Source organism: Passer montanus, unplaced genomic scaffold (assembly GCF_014805655.1).
Source record: "Passer montanus isolate IOZ18808 unplaced genomic scaffold, ASM1480565v1 scaffold132, whole genome shotgun sequence".
NCBI classification, from domain to species: Eukaryota; Metazoa; Chordata; class Aves; order Passeriformes; family Passeridae; genus Passer; species Passer montanus.
In genome coordinates, this window is record NW_024360055.1 from 16,263 (window position 1) to 38,846 (window position 22,584).

The 22,584-nt window shown below is 42.1% G+C and overlaps 1 protein-coding gene across 1 annotated transcript; it reads right to left on the minus strand.

The window, feature by feature from the left end:
• Positions 1-1,296: 1,296 nt before the first annotated feature.
• On the minus strand, positions 1,297-15,783 carry NUCKS1 (nuclear casein kinase and cyclin dependent kinase substrate 1). Its single transcript, XM_039699332.1, has 8 exons — positions 15,377-15,783; positions 7,342-7,391; positions 5,956-6,061; positions 4,104-4,159; positions 3,662-3,814; positions 3,278-3,430; positions 2,334-2,483; positions 1,297-1,693 (listed from the first exon to the last, which is right to left on the minus strand). Exons 1-8 carry the CDS (start codon positions 15,781-15,783, stop codon positions 1,494-1,496), a joined length of 1,275 nt encoding a protein of 424 aa, XP_039555266.1. The 3' UTR covers positions 1,297-1,493.
• Positions 15,784-22,584: the final 6,801 nt, after the last annotated feature.

Here is a 22,584-nt window from a genome sequence, read left to right on the forward strand (position 1 = left end):
ACAGATCCTACAGGAGGGGTGGGGAGCTGATCCTACAGACACTACAGGAAGAGTGAGGAGCTGATCCCACAGATCCTACAGGAGGGGTGGGGAGCTGACCCCACAGACACTACAGGAAGAGTGAGGAGCTGATCCCACAGATCCTGCAGGAGGGGTGGGGAGCAGATCCTACAGGAAGCATGGGGAGCTGATCCTAAAGGCAGAAGGGGAGCTGACTCCACAGGAAGGGTGAGGAGCTGATCCCACAGGAGGGGTGGGGAGCTGACCCTACAGACCCCACAGGAAGGGCGAGGAGCTGATCTCACAGGCAGGAGGGGAGCTGACCCCACAGACCCCACAGAAGGGGTGGGGAGCTGACCCCACAGATCCTAGGGCAGGAGGGGAGCTGAGCCCAGACCCCACAGGAGCAGGGGGGGCACAGGGAAGTGCCCCCTGTGCCCTGTGCCCCTGGAGCCTGGCTGAGGGCAGCAGCAGGAGGGAACAGCCAGGGCTGGCTCAGGGGACCTCAGTGCCCAGAGCACCACAGCTCGCACCACAAAGGGACACCCCTCACCCCAAAAGCTGAACAACTTCATTTGACATTATCTGTTCACCTGTTTGGTTTTTCCTTGGAAAAATCTGTAATAAAAACATTTTCCACCACACCCAATGGAAAGCAGTTTTCAAAATGGTTTTGCAATTTCTCTTCCCTGTTCTGCCCCTCTACAGAAGGAATAAAAGAAGGGTGAGTGGAAATGGGAAGGCTGCAGGTTGAATAACATCTGAATTTCTCTGGAATGGGCTGCAATTTGCCTACAGCAGAACAGTTTCTATCCAGCAGAGACAAAAGATCTCCCATCCTGACTGAAGGGTCTTTTCTAAAGCAAAGCCACTGGAGCATCTCCGAGTTCCTTGATTGCTTTCCATGCAAAACGTGCCTGAATCCAAGAAACACAGGATTCCTCCCCGTGTTCCATCCTCCTCCACTGGAATTACACCAACTACATTTCTGCTGAGACTGAACTCGTCTCAAAGTCTGTTAAAGCAGAAGTTCATTATTTTTTTTTTCCCATATATTCCAAATACAGAATAATAGTTTTAAACAGCTCTTACCAGCACTGGGAAAAATCTATTCTACTTAAGGATTTGTAAGTATGGTTTCCACAGATCAGTCTCAAACCTTATTGCTTCACAACTGCAGTATCCCTTGAAAAAGAAATGAAATATTGAATGGTCTGTTAATTTGTCTCAAATGGCTTTTCAGATTTGGCAGGGGAGGGAGAACGGAATGGCCAACAGAGAACATTGACTTCAAAATATGACTGTAGAAGGGTTTCCTCTTATTAAAAAAGAATACACTGTATTAAACAGCTGAAAGTAAAGACAGCATTCAAAGCCCATGAGTCAAGCCACAGCCAAAACCGTGTTCTACCCCTAAGTATTGTTTTCTTTTCCTTTTTCTTTTTTTTTTCCTCTTTTTTTTTTTTAAACAAAGATTTTCCTCAACTGCCATTTTAATCTTCACCAGAGGGTGCTTCATCTTCAGATCCCTCATCCCCTGACTTTTCTGGTGGAGGGCTGGCTGATTTTTTCTTTTCTGGGGGACTTTCAGGCTCTTCATCCTCTTCTTTGGGGGATGGGGTCTTTTCTTTTGTTGCCTTGGAAGCTGTGGGGCGACCTGCCTTCCCTTTGCCTTTCACTGGGCTGGGGGTCACTGGAAAAAGAAAAACCTTGTAAAACTCAGCAGCAGCAGCAAGGGCACAAAAACTCACAGTAAATGGGATTTAAGTCATCCAGCAGCACTCTGACCATACCCACAGTGCTTATGGCACTAATTAGCAAAGCTGAAGTGAAGAGCAATCTAATGAGGTTTAAAAGCTGGTTAATTGCAGGTCCTGGCTAATTGCTGGATGTGACACCATGAATGGCCACAGCTCTTGTCAGAGCAGAGCACACACTGCTGTTATCATCTGAAACTTCCTGCAGAAATGCATCCAGTTTTCCTCTGGCTCACATGTCCCCACCCTGACAACATCACCAAGTCCCAAACACAGCCACAAATTGTTGATATTTGGCTGTGAGACACAGAAAACCAGAATGCAGCACCTCAGCAGGGAAAGTTTTCAACACCATGAGTTTTTACCATCAAGACACAGATCCCAAATCAAGCCCTAAAGGAAGAATTAAAGCCAACTCATTATTCCACACTGCTGCTTTAAATCATTTTAAATTAAAGCATTTGGGCCCTTCCACATTTTTGTGGGTTATCTGTGACCCCAAGATTTCAACCAAGCCTCTGCAGCAAAAAGAAAATCTGGGTTTTAAAGTGAGGAGCTCTCCTTGCACAGACTCACCTGTAGCCTTTAGCCTGGGCTTGGGCATTTTCTTTTCTTTCCTCTCTGGCTTGGATTTCTTGGAGACCTTCTTATTTTTCTTTTTTGAACTGCCATAGTCACTGTCATCATCATCTTCCATGAGGAAGTCTTCATCACTTCCTGAATCTGCTGGAAGCATAAGGAAATTTCAGTTTTTTGGGGGAAAAAAAAAAAAAAGGAAAAGATAGAGCTGAGATCTGCCAGTGAAATTGTGGACACAGACTGAGACTTTGTGGGCTTCCATTTATCTGCTGTGCTAAAATCTGACTGGGTTCTTACATCAGCAATGCCACAGGGACAGCAAAATAAGTTTACAATTATCCTGTAGGGCTTACAAAGAAATAGATCTCAGGAAAACACACACTCACACCTCTGGGGGGGAAAAAAAATCTTTATCTTCAAGGAAAAGGCACCAAGGTAAAGTTTCTTGTCTCACAGATTCTTCAAGATTGAACTCTTCAGTAATTTAAGGTTTTCTAAAATCTGTCATTGAAGCTTAAAAACTTTTGACTGCAAAATTTCCAGATCAGTTCTGAAGCATTGGCTCATCTCCCCCTGTACACGACCAACCTAGCATGCAGGAACAAGAATGGTGCAAATCCACGACAGATTCCAATTTTCAAGTTGCAGGAAGTTGCCACAGCCACATCGATATAATTTAAGTACTTAAATCTCATTCTGGATAAAAACTGCAGGGAAGGGATCAGCAGATCTACCACTTGTGGAGACAGATTTTGTGGGACAGACACACAGACACCTTTGCTGCAAACCTGGAGCACAATTCCAGCTGGGAAAGCCCAACTTGGGCAGACACACAGTGAAAATGAAGTTACTCAGGAGCACGATTTCCATCCTGTGTCCCAGCCAAAAAGCAAACTGTGGGGTTTTTTTTGCTGTCCCTTTTTCCAATCCCATTTACTCACTCTCCTGGAACTGTGCCTCATCATCCTCCTGCTCCTCCTCCTCACTGCCCACATCATCCATGAGCATCTCCCTCTGTTTGGAGGCTGCCTTGGACGCCGCCTGCCGCTGCTGACGAACATTTTTGTGATCTTCCTTCTCATCCTCGCTGTCCTCTGCAGAGAAAGGCCCCAAACTGTGCTGAGCACAGGGCACAGAGCTCCTGCCACCAGGCAGCACGTGGGCAGGACAGGGCAGGGCATTTTTCAGGGCTTAAAACACCCACTGAGTTACTGTGGGGACAGTTCAACCTCATCACCACCCTCCTTACTCACCCAACAAAGATCCTCTGCAGTATTTTCACTGAAAAATAACCAATTTTTTTTCATCTCTATTTTTCTTTTTACCTGCAGGCCTTTTCCTGGATTTGGAGGCTGCTCTCTTGTTCTTGTCTGGTTTAGCTTTCTTTCCTTTTTTGCTTTTTTGAGAGCTCTCGTAGTCGCTGTCGGCTTTGCCGTCGTCAGCTCCCACATCATCATCTTCACTGCCAAAATCTTCATCTGCAAGGAAAAGGCACCAAGATGAAGTTTCTTGGATCATTCTGGATAAAAGCTGCAAGGAAGGGATCAACACATCTATCCAATTCTGAAGACAAATTTTATAGGATCATCACATTACACCAAAAAACCCCAACACCATTATCCCAAACCGGGATGGGAAATAACAGCAGCAGAGGCAACATATGGCTTAAAATAAATCAGAATCATTTAATTTCTGCCTCAAATCCTACTCCTGCAGCTCTCACAGGTGTGAAGAGACAGGATTTAAAGATACAATGCTGTCAGTTACCTGCTGAGTGTGAATCATCTTTCTTAGTCTTCACATCTTTGTCTTCTGAATCCTCACTGAAATGAGAGCAGGAGAAGGTCTGAGTGCTTGTCTCAACTTTGATTTCAGTCACTCTTGTGTGGAAATGAACAACTGTTAGAGAGCAAACTGATGGCCAGGATGAGAATTTCCACTTTTCCTGGACACACTTCAGATTACTCAGCAGTCTGTGGAGTTATCATGGTTGGGAAGATAAAGCTCAAAGTGTGAATCCCAGAAAAACTCAAACGAGGCAGGAAATAATGAGACTGAGGGGAAGCCTGCACTTCCCTCTCAAACCAAGCCACAAGGCTTCCCCTTTAGCTACAACTCTGATGGTCTCTATGCAGTCCATAAATGAAATCAGGGTTTATCCTGAATAGATTTTAAGTCAGCACTTGTCTTTATGCCATTGTTCAGATTCCATTCTGTGCATCTTCCTTTTACTGGCACGTGTCTGGTCTAAGCTTGCTAAAATTATTTGATAATTTGGAAAATAAAAGACATCTTGGGGTGACAGAAGAAGAACCAGCTGGCAGAACCTCAAGAACCCTCAGAACCAGCATCCCTGAAGCTGAGCTCTGTCATAAAACCAAAAAAATTATTTCAAAGGTCTCGTGGCAATCACTGGGGGACTGCAAAATGGGAATTCTACAGGAAAATTTCCCTTTTCAGTAGGGCAGCACTGAGGCTGCTGGAGCAACTCAGCTCCCAAACCAAGCTGTGTGTTTACAGATTACCCAAAATGAGGAACAAAGAGCCACAAAACTCCCAGATGTCCCTGTCCCCAGTGCCACCCACCCCTGGCACCACAGGATGCTGTGAGAGGATGCAGAATGGGGCCACCCTGTCCTGCCTCCCCTGGGGAGGCAGCAGCTGCCAATCCTCGTGCCCAAATCCCCTTCCCTGCCTCTCCAGCTGCCTCTGGAGCACTGCTGATCCATCTAAAATCAAGTTTAAGTTGCCCTCCTGAGCATCTCTCACTGATGTTTACAGAATGAGGAACAAAGAGCCACAAAACTCCCAGATGTCCCTGTCCCCAGTGCCACCCACCCCTGGCACCACAGGATGCTGTGAGAGGATGCAGAATGGGGCCACCCTGTCCTGCCTCCCCTGGGGAGGCAGCAGCTGCCAATCCTCGTGCCCAAATCCCCTTCCCTGCCTCTCCAGCTGCCTCTGGAGCACTGCTGATCCATCTAAAATCAAGTTTAAGTTGCCCTCCTGAGCATCTCTAACTGATGTTTACAGAATGAGGAACAAAGAGCCACAAAACTCCCAGATGTCCCTGTCCCCAGTGCCACCCACCCCTGGCAGCACAGGATGCTCTGAGAGGCTGCAGAACTTGGGGCAGGAGCTGCACCTTGTCCTGCCTCACCTGGGGAGGCAGCAGCTGCCAATCTTGGTCCCCAAATCCCCTTCCCTGCCTCTCCAGCTGCCTCTGGAGCACTGCTGATCCATCTAAAATCAAGTTTAAGTTGCCCTCCTGAGCATCTCTAACTGATGTTTACAGAATGAGGAACAAAGAGCCACAAAACTCCCAGATGTCCCTGTCCCCAGTGCCACCCACCCCTGGCACCACAGGATGCTCTGAGAGAATGCAGAACTTGGGGACCTTGCCCCAGCTCACCTGGGGATGAGCAGCTGCCAATCCTGGTGCCCAAATCCCTTTCCCTGCCTCTGGAGGCTGGAGCAGTGCTGACAGAGTTCACACAAGATTTCTGCCTCACCTCAGCACCTCAGCCCTGACTGGAATTCCACCCCCTGCAAGATCTGCTCCCCACCCGGGACAAAGCTCTGAGAAATGTTCCAAGAGAGGCAAAGCTGCTTTTCTCACCTGTCCTCCTGAGAATTCTTCCCAGACCTCCTCTTGTTTTTAGCCTCCCGGGGAGACGAGCGGATTTTCTTGGATGGGGGACCCGAATCTCTTCCATAATCATCATCTGGACAGGACAGCACAGCACAAGAGGGGCTGGGTCAAACTCACCCCACCACTCCAACTGAGCATTTCATGCACAGCAAAAAGGAAAACTTCATAAAGCTTCACCAAAACTCTGGTGGAAGCAAAGTCCTTGTTCAAATCTGAGCTTTTCTTCTGCCAAGAGCACCATGGAAATGTTCTGTGCAGCCAAGCCTCACCCAGGGAACAGCACCAAACCTCACCAGAGCATTCATTTTGGACTTGGTTCTTTTAGAAAGCCATTCAAAATGAACACCCATATGGGTTTCTGCAGGATTCCACCAGCACACACTGGTATTTACTGTCCTGGGATGGATGAAGGATGCCGTGGGTCCAGCAGAACCCCTTACAGCTCTTACACAGTACCTCGTTTAATAAATAAAACCACTGTAATTAAGAATTATGCATATTTGCATCATTTTAATTATCAGTACAACCTTAGCATTGAGTTTACCTTCCAAGAACTCAAAACAGTCCAGGAATTTTCTGTTAATTCACACAGATTTCATTTTAGAAATGAGATCCAGAAATGTTAATTCACTGAGATCACATTATTTCCAAATGTGATCCAGCACTATTTTGTTAATTCATACAGATCATATTATTTTAGAAATGGGATCCAGAATTTTAATTCAGAGATCATATAATTTCCAAATGTGATCCAGCACTATTTTGTTAATTCATACAGATCATATTATTTTAGAAATGGGATCCAGAATTTTAATTCAGAAATGACATTTTTACCAAACGTGATCCAGCACTATTTTGTTAACTCACACAGATGATATTATTTTAGAAATGGGATGCAGAATTTTAATTCAGAAATTACATTTTTACCAAACGTGATCCAGCACTATTTTGTTAATTCACACAAATGATATTTTTTTAGCTGCCATCCCCCCCAAATGCCTGATAATGTGGGCTCAACTGGAGCCATAAAATAAATGGAAAACATCTTTTCCTGTGGAAAAAAGTGCCATCAAGGAGCCTCTGTCCCAGAACAGAACACAGAGCAAGAAGGAATTGCTGCCAACAGCCTCCAGGCACTACAACAATACCAGCATTAAATAATAAGATTTCTATCACCATTGTTTGTTTAATACAAAACATATGAGAATGATTATATTTTCAAATACTTATTAACAGTTCAGGCTGTGAAGAACAGAACCTCCTTGGAATTGGAGTTGAAGATGTGATTAGAAGCAGAACAATTAATATGCATGGCAATAACGAGGAGATTAAGGAAAAAATAAAGTTATTTACCAGCATCATCTGATTCCTGAAACTGGGAGTAATCCACCACCTTCCTGTTCCTGTCAAAAAGCAGGAGACAAAAATTAGGAATTCATCCCTTCAGGGCCACTAAAGCTTGAAGGAACACCAAGTGCCACATCCCCATTTCCAGTGCTGCATCTGCAGCCCAAAAACACCCCCAGAAAACCTGGATAATTCAGCCACCTGCACCTCTGCAGTCAGAAATGGGCACGAAGTACAAACCAGCATTTTCCTGAGGAGATTTTATAATAATCTGGATTGCAGCCTCACAATGTCACTGTTCTTGTTGGTAAATACAAAAAAAGTATAAATAAAACTTTTCTGGAGTGCTCCTTTGGGAGCTGCTGCTCCTCACAGCTCACCTGTGTCTCACCTTCTCCCCCAATTTTTATTTTCCTGTTTTTAAAGCACCTGAAGCTCCCTGGGGTTTCCAGGAGCTTTTTCTGAATGAGTTACACTGACCTGGAAGTCAACAAATCAAATCTGCTTCTTGAACTTACTGCAGGCTCTGAAATGGAACTGTTGTTGTTTTATCAGCACCTTGTGCAGCAAAGCCCAGCTGAGTTATTGATAAAGTACCAAATCCCAACTCTTTTAGTGATAAAGTACCAAATCCCAACTCTTTTATTGATAAAGTATCAAATCCCAACTCCTTTTATTACTAAAGTATCAAATCCCAACTCTTTTATTGATAAAGTATCAATTTCCAGCTGTTTTATTGACAAGGGATCAAACCCCAGCTGATTGACTGATAAAGTATCAAATCCCAACTCCTTTACGGACAAGATATCAAACCCCAGCTGCTTTACTAAGTACCAAATCCCAACTCTTTTATTGATAAAGTATCAAATCCCAACTCTTTTTATTGCTAAAGTACCAAATCCCAACTCTTTTTATTGCTAAAGTATCAAATCCCAACTCTTTTTATTGCCAAAGTATCAAATCCCAACTCTTTTTATTGATAAAGTAGCAAATCCCAACTCTTTTTATTGATAAGGGATCAAAGCCTAGCTGATTTATTGATAAAGTATCAAATCCCAACTCTTTTATTGATAAAGTATCAATTTCCAGCTGTTTTATTGACAAGGGATCAAACCCCAGCTGATTGACTGATAAAGTATCAAATCCCAACTCCTTTACGGACAAGATATCAAACCCCAGCTGCTTTACTGACAAAGATATCAAATCCCAGCTCTTTTATTGATAAAGTATCAAATCCCAACTCCTTTATGGACAAGATATCAAACCCCAGCTGCTTTACTGACAAAGATATCAAATCCCAGCTTTTTTATTGAAAATAAATCAATTCCCAGCTCTTTTTACTGATAAAATATCAAATCCCAGCTCTTTTATTGATAAAGTATCAATTCCCAGCTGCTTTATTGATAAGGTATCAAATGCCAACTCTTTTATTGAAAAGATGTCCATTCCCAGCTGTTTTTTGGATAAAAGTATCAAATCCCAATTGTTTTTTTATTGACAAGAAGTCAATTCCCAGCTGTTTTACTGACAAGATATCAACTCCCAGCTCTTTTATTGATAAAGTATCAATTCCCAGCTCTTTTATTGATAAAGTATCAGTTCCCAGCTCTTTTATTGATAAAGCATCAATTCCCAGCTCTTTTATTGATAAAGTATCAGTTCCCAGCTCTTTTATTGATAAAGTATCAGTTCCCAGCTCTTTTATTGATAAAGTATCAGTTCCCAGCTCTTTTATTGATAAAGTATCAGTTCCCAGCTCTTTTATTGATAAAGTATCAGTTCCCAGCTCTTTTATTGATAAAGCATAAATTCCCAGCTCTTTTATCGACAAGATATCAATTCCCAGCTCCTTTATTGATAAACTATCAATTCCCAGCTCTTTTACTGATAACTGCCCGATAAAACAGCGACCAAAGGAAGCCAAGGCAGCCAATGAAATTCCATAAAATCCATTAGATTTCAGCTGCAATTCCTCCAATCCAGACCCCTGGAAGGGCTGGGAACACAGAGGTTCCCAGAGCCCCTTCCCAGCCCTTCTGGCCCAGAGCCAAGGGGATAAATTGGGTTTTGCACAATCCCCACAGAGCTCAGTTCTTCAGTGGGAACTCCACCCGGCACGGGGATCCTTCCTCATCCTCCTCCTCCTCATCCTCCCCTTCTCCTGCTCTCAGCACAGTCCACACTGAGCTGCATTCACTGTCAATTAATTCATTACCATGAATTAATTGCTGATAAACCCAGTCAGTTCAAAGACACCCCAAAGCCAGCAGTGCTGATCCATCTCAAATCAAGTTTAAGTTGCCCTCCTGAGCATCTCTCACTCATGGCTTGCAGAAGGATGAAGAAGCAAAACTGGTTTTATTTCAACCTAAACATCTTAAGGAAATTAAAAAAACAAAAAAAATTAAACCAATCCCTTAAAAAACATCCCGAAAATACAAATGAAAGGAAGATTGGTACAGGTAAATCAAGTTTAAGTTGCTCTCCTGAGCATCTCTAACTCATGGCTTGCAGAAGGATAAAGGAGCAAAAGTGGTTTTGTTTCAACCTAAACATCTCAAAAAAAATTAAAAAACCAAAAAATGAAACCAATCTCTCAAAAAACATCCCAAAAATACAAAAAAAAGACAAATGAAGACAAGATTGGTACAGGTAAATCAAGTTTAAGTTGCCATCCTGAGCACCTCTAACTGATGGCTTACAGAAGGATGAAGGAGCAAAAGTGGTTTTGTTTCAACCTAAACATCTTTAAGAGATTTAAAACCCAAAAAATTAAACCAATCACTCAAAAAACATCCCAAAAATACAAAAAAAAGACAAATGAAGACAAGATTGGTACAGGTAAATCAAGTTTAAGTTGCTCTCCTGAGCATCTCTAACTCATGGCTTACAGAAGGATGAAGGAGCAAAATTGGTTTTATTTCAACCCAAATCTCTTAAAGAAATTAAAAAACCAAAAAATGAAACCAATCCCTTAAAAAACATCCCAAAAATACCAAATGAAGGAAGATTTGTACAGGTAAATCAAGTTTGTCCTTCTGAGCACCTTGAACTCATGGCTTACAGAAGGACGCAGGAGCAAAACTGGTTTTATTTCAACCCAAATCTCTTAAAGAAATTAAAAAACCAAAAAATGAAACCAATCCCTTAAAAAACATCCCAAAAATACAAAAAAAAGACAAATGAAGACAAGATTGGTACAGGTAAATCAAGTTTAAGTTGCTCTCCTGAGCATCTCTAACTCATGGCTTGCAGAAGGATAAAGGAGCAAAACTGGTTTTATTTCAACCCAAACATCTCAAAGAAATTAAAAAACCAAAAAAATGAAACCAATCCCTTAAAAAACATCCCAAAAATACCAAATGAAAGGAAGATTAGTACAGGTAAATCAAGTTTGTCCTTCTGAGCACCTTGAACTCATGGCTTACAGAAGGACGCAGGAGCAAAACTGGTTTTATTTCAACCCAAACCTCTTAAAACACCAAAAAATTAAACCAATCCCTTAAAAAAACACCCCCAAAATACCAAAACAGACAAATGAAAGAAGACAAGATTTGTACAGGTAAATAAAATTTCATTTTCTCTCCTGTACAAGCACCTTGAACTCATGGCTTACAGAAGGACGCAGGAGCAAAACTCTTTATTTCAACCCAAACTTCTTCAATTAAAAACCCAAAAAATGAAACCAATCCCTCAAAACCACCCCAAAAATACCAAAAAAGCCAAATGAAGACAAGATTTGTAGATGTTGAAGCCCACCCGTGCTTTGGAGAGGAACAAAGCCCAGCAGCACTGGGTCAGTCCCTCCCAGGCTGAGTGTGGAAAATTCCAATTTAGGGACCCAATCACTGTGGAATTTGAAGGGGATGGGCACTGTTGAGTGTGATTTAAAATATAAATATAAATTTGAAGGGGATGGCCATTGATCAGTGTGATTTAAAATATAAATATAAATTTGAAGGTGATGGCCATTGATCAGTGTGGTTTAAAATTTAAATGGGATGGGCATTGTTCAGAGTGGTTTAAAAAACAATTTTAAATTTAAAGGGGATGGACATTGTTCAGTGTGATTTAAAATATAAATTTGAAGGGGATGGGCACTGTTGAGTGTGATTTAAAATATAAATATAAATTTGAAGGGGATGGGCAGTGTTCAGTGTAGTTTAAAATATAAATTTAAAGGGGATGGCCATTGATCAGGGTGGTTTAAAATTTAAATTTGAAGGGGATGGCCATTGATCAGGGTGGGTTAAAATTTAAATTTGAAGGGGATGGGCATTGTTCAGGGGGTTTGAAATATAAATTAAATCTGAAGGTAACTTCCTTGCTGATCCAGATTAACACAAAGTGTGCATGTAAAAAGTTCAGGGGTAAGTTTTTAATAACAGCTGTCAGTGCAATAATTGGAACAAACAGGAGCTCATCACGTGCTGGGATGGAAGCACTCAGTGAAGTCATTCTCAGTAATTTAACTGAAATGCACAGAAATTCCTGCAACCTGCACTTGCTGCCTGCCAAAGTGCAATTCTGGAATTATGGAAAGCAACACCAACATGTCAAAGGATCACTAAATGCCCATAAAACTGAGAAAAAAGGTCATCCTCATACCTCATCTTCAATTTAGTCCCTGAACATTCAGTTTTTAAATCAACATCAGCACAGCCCTACAATCAGACAGAAAAAATTTGGGGTTTTTTAAGAGAATGCAGAGATGAAATGCAAAATCAAGATGTCAAAGGATCACTAAATGCCCATAAAACTGAGAAAAAATGTCATCCTCATACCACAACTTCAGTTTAGTCCCTAAACATTCAGTTTTTAAATCAACATCAGCACAGCCCCACAATCAGACAAAGTTCTGGGGTTTTTTTAAGGGAATGCACAGATTCCCAGATATTTGTAAGGGCATTAAACCCCACATTTTAAAAAATCCCACAATGTATAATCCTGCAAAGCAATGCTAAAAGGAAACTTCCTAATTCCAGGCACTGAAAAGAATGTTTAGGTCAAATCCACCCACCCATCCTCAATCCAACAAGGAGATTCAATGGTTATTGAGGTTTTTTTGTGGTTTTTTCAGCACAGCCTTGATTTAAGCAATGTAACCAAAAATCCTCAGCAGCTCTGAACGAAGCTCCAGCCCCTCCTGAGCCTCAGGTTTCACCTCCAGGGAAAGGTGGGACCAATCTCATCACAAATATTGCCATTAAAAGCACTTTTTGGTAGATTTTTTATACACAGAAAACACCAATTCCAGCCAGAAGTGTTTCCTGCAAAGCCAATCTGCACTGCTGGATCTGGGCTCTCCATGACCACGGATTTCAAATCACCACCAGAAGGTGGCACGGGGCACTGGTGACAGGCAGGGACCCAAAGAGGAAACTTTGGGGTTAATCTGGGCACAAACTGGGCCCAGGACTCAGCACTGAGGGTCCCAGCGCAGAGCTCAGAGCTGGGTCTGGCCTCATTCCCCCTTCAGGTTCTCAGGATTTTCAGGGATCCACAAAACCATTCACTGATTTCTGCAGCAGTTTTGTGCTCTTTCTCTGTTTGATTTTAACTAGAATTGAGATTTTATTACAGAAATGATGCAGAGAAGGAGGGGAACCAAACCCAAACATCAGCTCACCCCCCCACCCTGGCATTCTGAATTTCCTTGTACCCCCACTTCATTTCTGGTTTTCAGACTGAAAGAGAGCAAGAATCACCTTTTTATTCCTCAGTTCTGGAGCACACAGCATCACTCAGCTCTATTAAGTGCCAGGAACTTGCCTGCAATCCCACAGAACTTTTCCACAATCACAATTATTTCTACTTCACATTGCCCAGTGACAACACAAGTTACACTTAATAGTAAAATAAAATCTCACCCTTCCACTGCAGTGCCCACAGCAGGCTGGGATTCAAATCCAGAAAAATGAAAGATGCAAAGCCTTGAAGCACTGAGATAAATTCATAACTGGCTTTAGGCTTCAAATGAATGACCAAAAAACCCCTGGGATTTCCAGCCCTGCCCACAACAGCTCAATTTACAAAGCCTGCAGGAGAAGACCAGCAAGTAAAAGTGAGCAGTGAGAAAAAGCAGAAGAAAAGCTGCACCAGAAGTCAAAATTCTGACTTTAAAATTTTAAACTTTAAAACTTTAAATTCATTGATGATGTATATATAAAAAATAGTGGCTTCAAGTATTGAATTTCATTTTATTTTATCCCTAGAGGCAGCCCCAGCTCTCTGCAGAACTTCAGGAGAGTTACACAAGAGATGCAGAAGTTCAGTGATTTCAGGTTCCCTCAGTTTTCACTCCTTGCCTTTTTCTGGAGCACTGAAAGCCCATCATTACCCACGCAGGGGAAATGGAACTGTGCAGGAAGCACCTGGCTCTCAGTGCCAGCCACTGTAAACACCACACTTTATTACTACTTAATTTTAAATAACTGGCATTAACAGCCAGACTCAGCCTCAGGTCAATTTTCTCAACAAGTGGAGTAAAAACTTGGGATTTTTGGATGGATTTTATGAAGCTCACTGCTTTGGGTGCACACATATTCACCAGAACCCAGCAGCCAACACCAAGAAATTCACAGAACACTGACTGGAGGAAAACTCTCCCACCACTCCATCTCTGATGAAGAACCTTGCACCAGGCTTCCATTTCCCAAAAACCAAAGACAGGCAGACAGAACTTCATTCCAGCATTAACTCATGAACGGATTGAAACCTGTAGGCAGGGTTTTCTGGCTGGCAGAGCACTGAATATTTACCTTTTTCCCCTGGGAGGGCTGTAAAACCCAGGGAGATAAGGGGCTGCTGCATCTCTCCTGCCCCGTGCCAGGTTCTGGGCTCTCACAACCTGCTGGACTTTGGTGTTTCATTTTCCTGCAGAGCTGAGAGCAGGCACAGCTCTCACAACGCTCCAGGACTGGACAGAGGCGTTTTGTTTTAATTATTCATTTGAAACCCTTGCAAAAATACTTAATTCCAGCAAGCTCAGAGGCTCTATTTTTTAAAGACCTTTCCCGACCTGGAGGAAATCTCTGACACTGAAGTGTCCCCTCAGGCAGCAGAGTCACATCAGCACTAATTTGGGCAGCTCACCCAGCACTCAGGCACTCCCACGCTCAGCAAAGCACTCCTGGGCTCCATTTATGTTTTAAATTCTGCATTGTCAGAGATGTTACTTAAATACAAATGCAAATGCTGTCACCTCTAAATGTGCAGATGCATCACTGTCACAATTAATTTGTGCCTATTAGTTAAGTTAGCTAAAATACTCAACATCCACAGCCCAGCCCAGGCTCACTGGGACTAAAACTCCAACTGGGACTAAAACTCCAACTGGGACTAAAACTCCAACTGGGACTAAAACTCCAACTGGGACTAAAACTCCAACTGGGACTAAAACTCCAAGCAGTCCCTTGAGAATGAAGAAATTCCAACAACACCGTGGGAAACCTCACACCTTTGCTATAAAGACACCTTAAATAACGAGTTCCCTCTTTTGCCACCTCCTTGGTAAAGCTTAGAGACCCAAGGGAGTCACAGAATATCCTGAGCTGGAATGGACTCACTGGGATCATCCAGTGCCACAGACACCCCAAAACCCCTGCAGAGACACCCCAAAACACCACCCTGGGCACAGACAGCCCAAAATCCCTGCAGAGACACCCCAAAACCCCACCCTGGGCACAGACACCCCAAAATCCCTGCAGAGACACCCCAAAACCCCAATCCCTGCAGAGACAGCCCAAAACCCCACCCTGGGCACAGACAGCCCAAAACCCCTGCAGAGACACCCCAAAACCCCACCCTGGGCACCCCTGGCAGCACTGCCCGAACTCCCCCGCAGCTCTGCGGCTGTGCCCATCCCCTGGGGAGCCTGAGCAGCACCCAGCACCCTCAGGGAGACGAAAGACCCCAAACATTTCCCCAGACACCCACGGCGAGCACAGCTCCAGCCCTTCCCTCGGGCACCACCTCCGCGCTGCATCGCACCCCTCCGAGCCCACCCAGCCCAGCCCCACCGGGCACAGCCCAGCCCCACCGGGCACAGCCCAGCCCGGCCGCCGAGGGCTCGCAAAAGGAAAGAATCGGGGCTGGAGCGGCGGCGGGGCGAGCCCGGAGCGCGCAGGCCGGGCGGAGCGGGGCGCGCGGCGGCGCCGCTCGCTCCGAGGGGGCGGCTCCCGGCGGCTCCTCCCCTCCGCGTGGTTCCCCATGCACCTCCCCCGTCAGGCGCCGCCGCCGCTCCCCGCTGCCGATCCCGCTGCCGCTCCCTGGTCCCGGCGGCGGCCCCGGTGTCGGTGCCGGTCGCGCTCCCGCCGCTCCCCCCCGCAAAATGGTCGCGCTCGCCCCGCCGAGAGGATGCGAGCGGGGGGGCGGCGCCGCCGACCCCGCCGGCCACGCCCCCCTCGGCAGCCGATTGGTTACAACCCGCGAGACCCCGCGCCCCATTGGCCCGTTCGAACCATCACGGCGCGCAGGGCCCGCCCCCTGTCCCCGCGGGGAGGGCGGGCAGCGCGGCCCGCACGCGGCGGAGCGCCGGCGGCAGATTCGCCACGCGCTCCCGGTGCCGCCGCGGCCGCTCCGCGCCCTGTCCCGCCCCTCCCGCCGCGCCCGCCGCGTCCCTCCGTCACCGGCGGCAAGCCGGAATTTTTTCCCGTTTCTCCGGGAATTTTTCGTGGCGCTGCGGCGCCTCAAGGCCCGAGGCGCAGATTCGCCGCGCGGGCCCGGCGCGGTTTTGGAGGGAAAAGGCGGCCCCGGGCGCGCGTTCCCAGTAATTAATTTTTATTAATAAAAAATGCAAAAATTCGGTGGCAGCGACGGGTTCTGACCCCAGCACTGATGTCACCGATGCCACTTCTCCCTGTGCGAGTCAGCAGTTAAGTACAGGCACAATTCATGCAAAGTCCAATGTAGATTTTGGATTTTTTTGCACTTTGAACTCGTCAGAAATCCCAAAATTGACTCATTTTGGTGAGGAAAGGGGATGCTTTAATCATGGAAAAATTAAATTATTCCACAGTCATTAAAATGCAGCTTCTCCCTTTTGCTTTGCGTTTTGGTCGTTGGAGGTTCATCCCTCCATTTTAATAAAAAGAACATTTAAATCCTATATTTATAATTTTTTTTTATATTTTTGATGCTAATTTTTATATTGGGAACTGTGAGAAGATGGTTCAATGATACAAATATTATCAGATTTTGAGGAGAAATGATAATTTGGGTTTTTCTCACCAGCAGCATTTCCCCTGTGCTGGCCAACACAACTCATGCAAAACCAAGAAATTTGATTTTTTACACTCTAAAATCCCTCCAAAGCCCCAAAATCCCTCATTTTAGTGCGAAAAAATACATGAAAAACCATGAAAAAATTAAAAATATTCCATAATCATTAAAATGCAGCTTCTCACCTTTGCTTTACACTTTGGTCTTTGGAGGTCCATGCCTCATTTTAATAAAAATTACATTGAAATCCAATTTTTACACAGCGAGAAGATGGTTTGATGATACAAAAATTATCAGATTTATAGGAGAAAATCCAATTTTTGGATAATTTCAGTTCCTTTCATCAACCCCGCATGATTTTATTGGAATTCCTTTGGAATTGTGGCCGTTTTTGCTGAAAAGAGAGGCCCAAAATACAAATTCCACCCCAAGGAATTCGCCCAAAATCTGCATTTTTATGTAGCCCAATAAAAATGAATAATTGAGGATATTTCAGCTGAGGTCGTTTGGGTTCTGGTTTTTTAAATTTTATTTTAATTATTTTTTAGTTGGGAGTTAGTTTGGGGTTTTTCTGGGTGTGTATCTGGGATTTTTGGGGTTTTTTGGGGGTGTATTTGAGTTTTTTGGGTGTGTATTTGGGATTTTTCTTAAATTTTATTTTCAAGTTTTTTTTAGTTGGGAGTTTGTTTGGGGGTTTTTTGGGTGTGTATTTGGAATTTTTGGGGTTTTTTTGGGGTGTATTTGAGTTTTTTGGGTGTGTATTTGGGATTTTTTGGTGTATTTTGGTTTTTTGTGTGTTTATTTGGGGTTTTTTTTGAGTGTGTATTTTGGGTTTTTGAGTGTGTTTTTGGATTTTTTTCTTTTTTTTATTTGGGTTTTTTTTGGGGTTGTTTTTGGGACTGGTTTTTGTTTTGGTTTGGTTTTTTTTGTTTGGTTGGTTTGGGGTTTTGTTGGGGGTTTTTTTTTGTGTGTATTTGTGATTTTTTGGGGTGTGTATTCGGGATTTTTTGGGTGCATATTTGGATTTTGGGGTTTGTATTTGGGTTTTTTGAGTGTTTATTAGGGATTTTTTGTGTGTATTTGTGATTTTTTGGGGTGTGTATTCGGGATTTTTTGGGTGCATATTTGGTTTTTTTGGGGGGTGTATTTGGGTTTTTTTGAGGGTTTATTAGGGATTTTTTGGGGTGTATTTGAGTTTTTTGGGGTGTGTATTTGGGATTTTTTTGTGTGTGTATTTGGGTTTTTTGAATGTGTATTTGGATTTTTTTCTTTTTTTGTTTTGGGTTTTTCGGGGGTTGTTTTGGGGGTTGGTTTTTGGTTTGGTTTGGTTTGTTTGGGGGGTTTTGTTGGGGTTTTTTTGGGTGTGTATTTGGGTTTTTTGGTGTCTGTTTGGGATTTTTGGGGTGTTTATTTGGGTTTTTTTGGGTGTTTATTTGAGGGTTTTTTTGGGGTGCATATTTGGTTTTTTGGGTTGTGTATTTGGGTTTTTTACGTGTCTATTTGGGTTTTTTTGAGCGTGTACTTGGGTTTTTTGAGTGTTTATTAGGGATTTTTTTGGGTACATATTTGGTTTTTTTGGGGTGTGTATTTAGGGTTTTCTGGGTGTGTATTTGGGGTTTTTGGGTGTTTATTTGGGGGGTTTTTCTGGGTGTGTATTTGGGTTTTTTGAATGTGTATTTGGATTTTTTTTTCTTTTTTTGCTTTGGGGTTTTTTTGGGGGTTGTTTTTGGGTTTGGTTTTTGTTTTGTTCTGCTTTTTTGTCATTTGGTTTGTTTGGAGGGTTTTGTTGGGGTTTTTTTTTGTGTGCATTTGGGTTTTTTGGGGTTTGTGTTTGGGGTTTTTTGGGTGCATATTTGAGGTTTTTTGGGTGTGTATTTGAGTTTTTTGGGTCTGTATTTGGATTTTTTTTCTATTTTTTTCTTTTTTGTTTTGGGGTGTTTTTTTCTTTCCTTTTTTTTTTGTTTGTTTCTTTGGGTTTTGTTGGAGTTGGGGTTTTTTGGGTGCATAGTTGAGGTTTTTTGGGTGTGCATTTGGGTGTGTATTTGAGTTTTTTTTAATATGTATTTGGGTTTTTTTGAGTGTGTATTTAGGATTTTTTTTCTATTTTTTCTTTTTTGTTTTGGGGTATTTTTTTCTTTCCTTCCTTTTTTTTTTGTTTGTTTCTTTGGGTTTTGTTGGGTTTTTTTGGGTTTTTTTTGTTTGTTTTTTGGGCTATTTCAGAGGAATTTGTTTTCCTGGCAACACAGGGCACTTCACACCGTGTATTTTATACATTTTTATTGTTTTTATTCCTAATTTCAACTTGTAAACTCATTTCTTGGCACTGCTGAGCCACCAAAACAACACCCACAGCCAGCAGTGCCCAATTTCTATTCCAAACGCTGCCCCAGTGACATTGATGTGCATTAAAAATCCATTTTTTCCCTCTTTACACACCCATAACACTGAATTTCACAACGGTCAGCACCCTGCCTCTAAAATACTTCAGTGGAACAGCAAGAAATTTAAAAAAACACTTTTAAGCTTTAAAAAAAGCAATAAAATTAAAAAAAAAAACCAAAATAAAAGCTGAATTTTGATATTTTTGACTTCTCGAGGCTGCAGTAAAATTCTGCAGCTTGTGAAGAAACCAAGTGCAGGCACCAAGGCACAAAATCCTGGAAATTTGTGGGGTTTTGGGTTAAAAATTGAAATTCCAGGAAGGAAAAAGGAGAAGGAAACAGAACAGAGGCACACAGAGGGCAGGGAGTGAGCGCAGGGAGAAGGAAATTCCTTTTTTGCTCAAAAATGTCCCAAAATCCTCATTCCCGACCAGGCCAGGAGTGGAAATTCTGAGGCAGAATAAAGATAATTTCTGATTCCTGTTTGAAAAATTCAGGTTTTTACCCATCTGCATCAAAAAAGTTCAATTAAGCCATTTTTTGGCTTTCCCCTTTCAGGGGAAATAGTAATTTTTAAAATAATTTTGGGTTTAAAATTTTTAAATACAATAATAATTTCTTAATAATTTAAAAATAATTTTAAAATATTAAAAATATTTTTTAAAATAATTCTGGGGTTTAAAAATTTTTACTCTAATAATAATTGTTAATAATATTTTAAATAATTCTGGATTTTACATTTTAAAATATAATAATAATTTTAATAATAACTTTCAATAATTCTGGGTTTAAAAATTTTCAAATATGATAATTTAAAAAAGAATATTTCTTAATTCTGGGTTTAAAAATTTCAATATAATGATAATTTAAAAATAATAATTAAAAAATAATTCTGTGTTTTAAAAAATTTAAATATAATAATATTTCTTTCATAATAATTTTAAAAATAGTTCTGGGTTTAAAAATTTTCACATGATAATTTTTTAAATAATATTTTTTAATAATTCTGGGGTTAATTTTTAAAAATATGATAATTTTGATAATAATTTTTTAGCAATTCTGGGTTTAAAAATTTTAAAATACAATGATAATTTTAAAACAATAATTTAAAAATCATTTTGGGTTTTAAAAAGCAGAATTATTTCAGCTGGGCACCTCCCCTGCTCCTCCCTGGTTTAATCCAGGGGCATTTTTGGGCTTTATTTGGATTTTTTCTGCCAACCCCCAGAGCTGCCCAGAGAATTCGTTTTCCTCTCAGGTTGGGGCTCACAGCTCAATAAACGACTTTTCCTTTTGTGCAGCTTCTGGGGGGTTTATTTGACATTTTTTTCACGTTTTATTTGACATTTTTTCACATTTTATTTGACATTTTTTCACATTTTCACACTGTTACCCAACAGTAAATGTGGAAAAATAACTCCCCAAGTTATCTGGGACTGCAAACCCAAGGGCAGCACAGACATGCTCTGAAATAGATTTAAAAATTAGATTTCTTTTTTTGTTTAAAAATAAGATTTTATCCAAAGAAATGTCCAGTTTTATCCTGATGATCCAAATTTACAGGAGAAATTCCAATTTTAGGGTAATTTGAGGTCGTTTCAAGCCCTGCTTGAGCTCCATTGGATGGAGCAGGAATTGGGAATTTTTCTGGATTTTCCACCTCTGAGGAGAGCTCTTGGCTGAAACATTTCAAGTACAAAAATCAAGAAATAACACCTGGATCTTACGGGGTTTTGTGACAGCTCCTTCAAAAAATGAGGCACTTCCCTGGTGTTCTAAAAAAAACCAGAAATATTTATAGGATTAAATATTTACAGGATTAAAAACCATTTTTTAATTTTTTTTTTCTTTTTTCTTTTTTTTTTTGTTTAAGACAATGAAGTAAAATTCATCAAGGCACTTCCATTTTGCTGCTAACCAGCTCTCCCTGGGTGCAGAAAATTGTAATTTTAAGCACCCACAACCCCAAATTTGGCAATATTTGCACAGCCCTGGTATTTCAGCTTCGCATCAAAAACTGCAGCACAAATAATTCCAAATTTCTTGACCCTCACTGTTTAGTTTTAAATTCTTTTCAGCTGCAGAGAATGAAAACTCAGATTTTTTTGTGAAGGTAAAAAATATAAAATCCCTCTATGCAAGACAGGCAGGAGGAATAATTTACCTAATTCAGCAGGAATCAGGACATGACAATTTCCAGCCCTGTTTCCCAGTTAAGGAGGTAAAAAAACCAATTTTTCAAGGTTTTGTGATGAAATCCAAACCCAAAACGTGAGCAGGGCGATTGTGTTCCATCAGGAAATCATGGAACAGCAAATCCAGAATTAAACCCACAAAACTCCAGCTTTTAAGTGTGAATTCCCTAAAAACTCCTTCAGTTTGTACCAATTTTTTTTGGCCAGAACTGCTCTCCACCAGCAATATCTGGGGGAAAGTGGCACCAGAGAGAAATGGGAATTAAACCCATAAAACTCCCCCCCTGAAAAGTGTGAATTCCCTAAAAACTCCTTCAGTTTGTACCAATTTTTTGTCCCGAACTGCTCTCCACCACCAATATCTGGGGGAAAGTGGCACCAGAGAGAAATGGGAATTAAACCCATAAAACTCCACCCCTGAAAAGAGGGAATTCCCTAAAAATTCTCCTAAATTTGCACCAATTTTTAGGCCAGAACTGCTCTCCACCACCAATATCTGGGGGAAAGTTGCATCAGACAGAAATGGGAATTAAACCCTCAAAACTCCAGCTCTCAAAAGTGTGAATTCCCTAAAAATTCCCTCAGTTTGTACCAATTTTTTGTCCCGAACTGCTCTCCACCACCAATATCTGGGGGAAAGTTGCACCAGAGGGAAACGGGAATTAAACCCATAAAACTCCCTCCCTGAAAAGTCTGAATTCCCTAAAAATTCCCTCAGTTTGTACCAATTTTTTTTGGCCAGAACTGCTCTCCGCCACCAATATCTGGGGGAAAGTTGCACCAGAGGGAAACGGGAATTAAACCCATAAAACTCCCTCCCTGAAAAGTCTGAATTCCCTAAAAATTCTCAATTTGTACCAATTTTTAGGCCAGGATTACTCTCCACCACCAATATCTGGGGGAAAGTGGCACCAGAGGGAAATGGGAATTAAACCCATAAAACTCCACCCCTGAAAAGAGGGAATTCCCTAAAAATTCGCTCAGTTTGTACCAATTTTTAGGCCAGGATTACTCTCCACCTCCAATATCTGGGGGAAAGTGGCACCAGAGAGAAATGGGAATTAAACCCTCAAACCCCCAGCCGTCAAAAGTGTGAACTCCCCAAAAATTCTCAATTTGTACCAATTTTTTTTGGCCAGAACTGCTCTCCACCACCCAGCCCTGGGATGTGCAGGGGGAAAGTGGCTCCAGAGGGAAAATGGGAATGAAACCCATAAAACTCCATCCCTGAAAAGTCTGAATTCCCCAAAAATTCTCAATTTGTACCAATTTTTTTTGGCCAGAACTGCTCTCCACCACCAATATCTGGGGGAAAGTGGCTCCAGAGGGAAAATGGGAATTAAACCCTCAAAATTCCATCCCTGAAAAGTGTGAATTCCCTAAAAATTCGCTCAGTTTGTACCAATTTTTAGGCCAGAACCACTCTCCACCACCCAGCCCTGGGATGTGCA

Bases quoted from the DNA above. Each gene is read 5' to 3' on its own strand.
- NUCKS1 (XM_039699332.1), bottom strand. From the start codon at position 15,783: ATGGGGCGCGGGGTCTCGCGGGTTGTAACCAATCGGCTGCCGAGGGGG. The intron at 7,392-15,376 runs GTGGGGCTGGGC...GCTTTTTGACAG, and splicing joins GCCGGGCTGGGCTGTGCCCG to GAACAGGAAGGTGGTGGATT. The intron at 2,484-3,277 runs GTGAGTAAATGG...TTATGCTTCCAG, and splicing joins TGAGGCACAGTTCCAGGAGA to CAGATTCAGGAAGTGATGAA.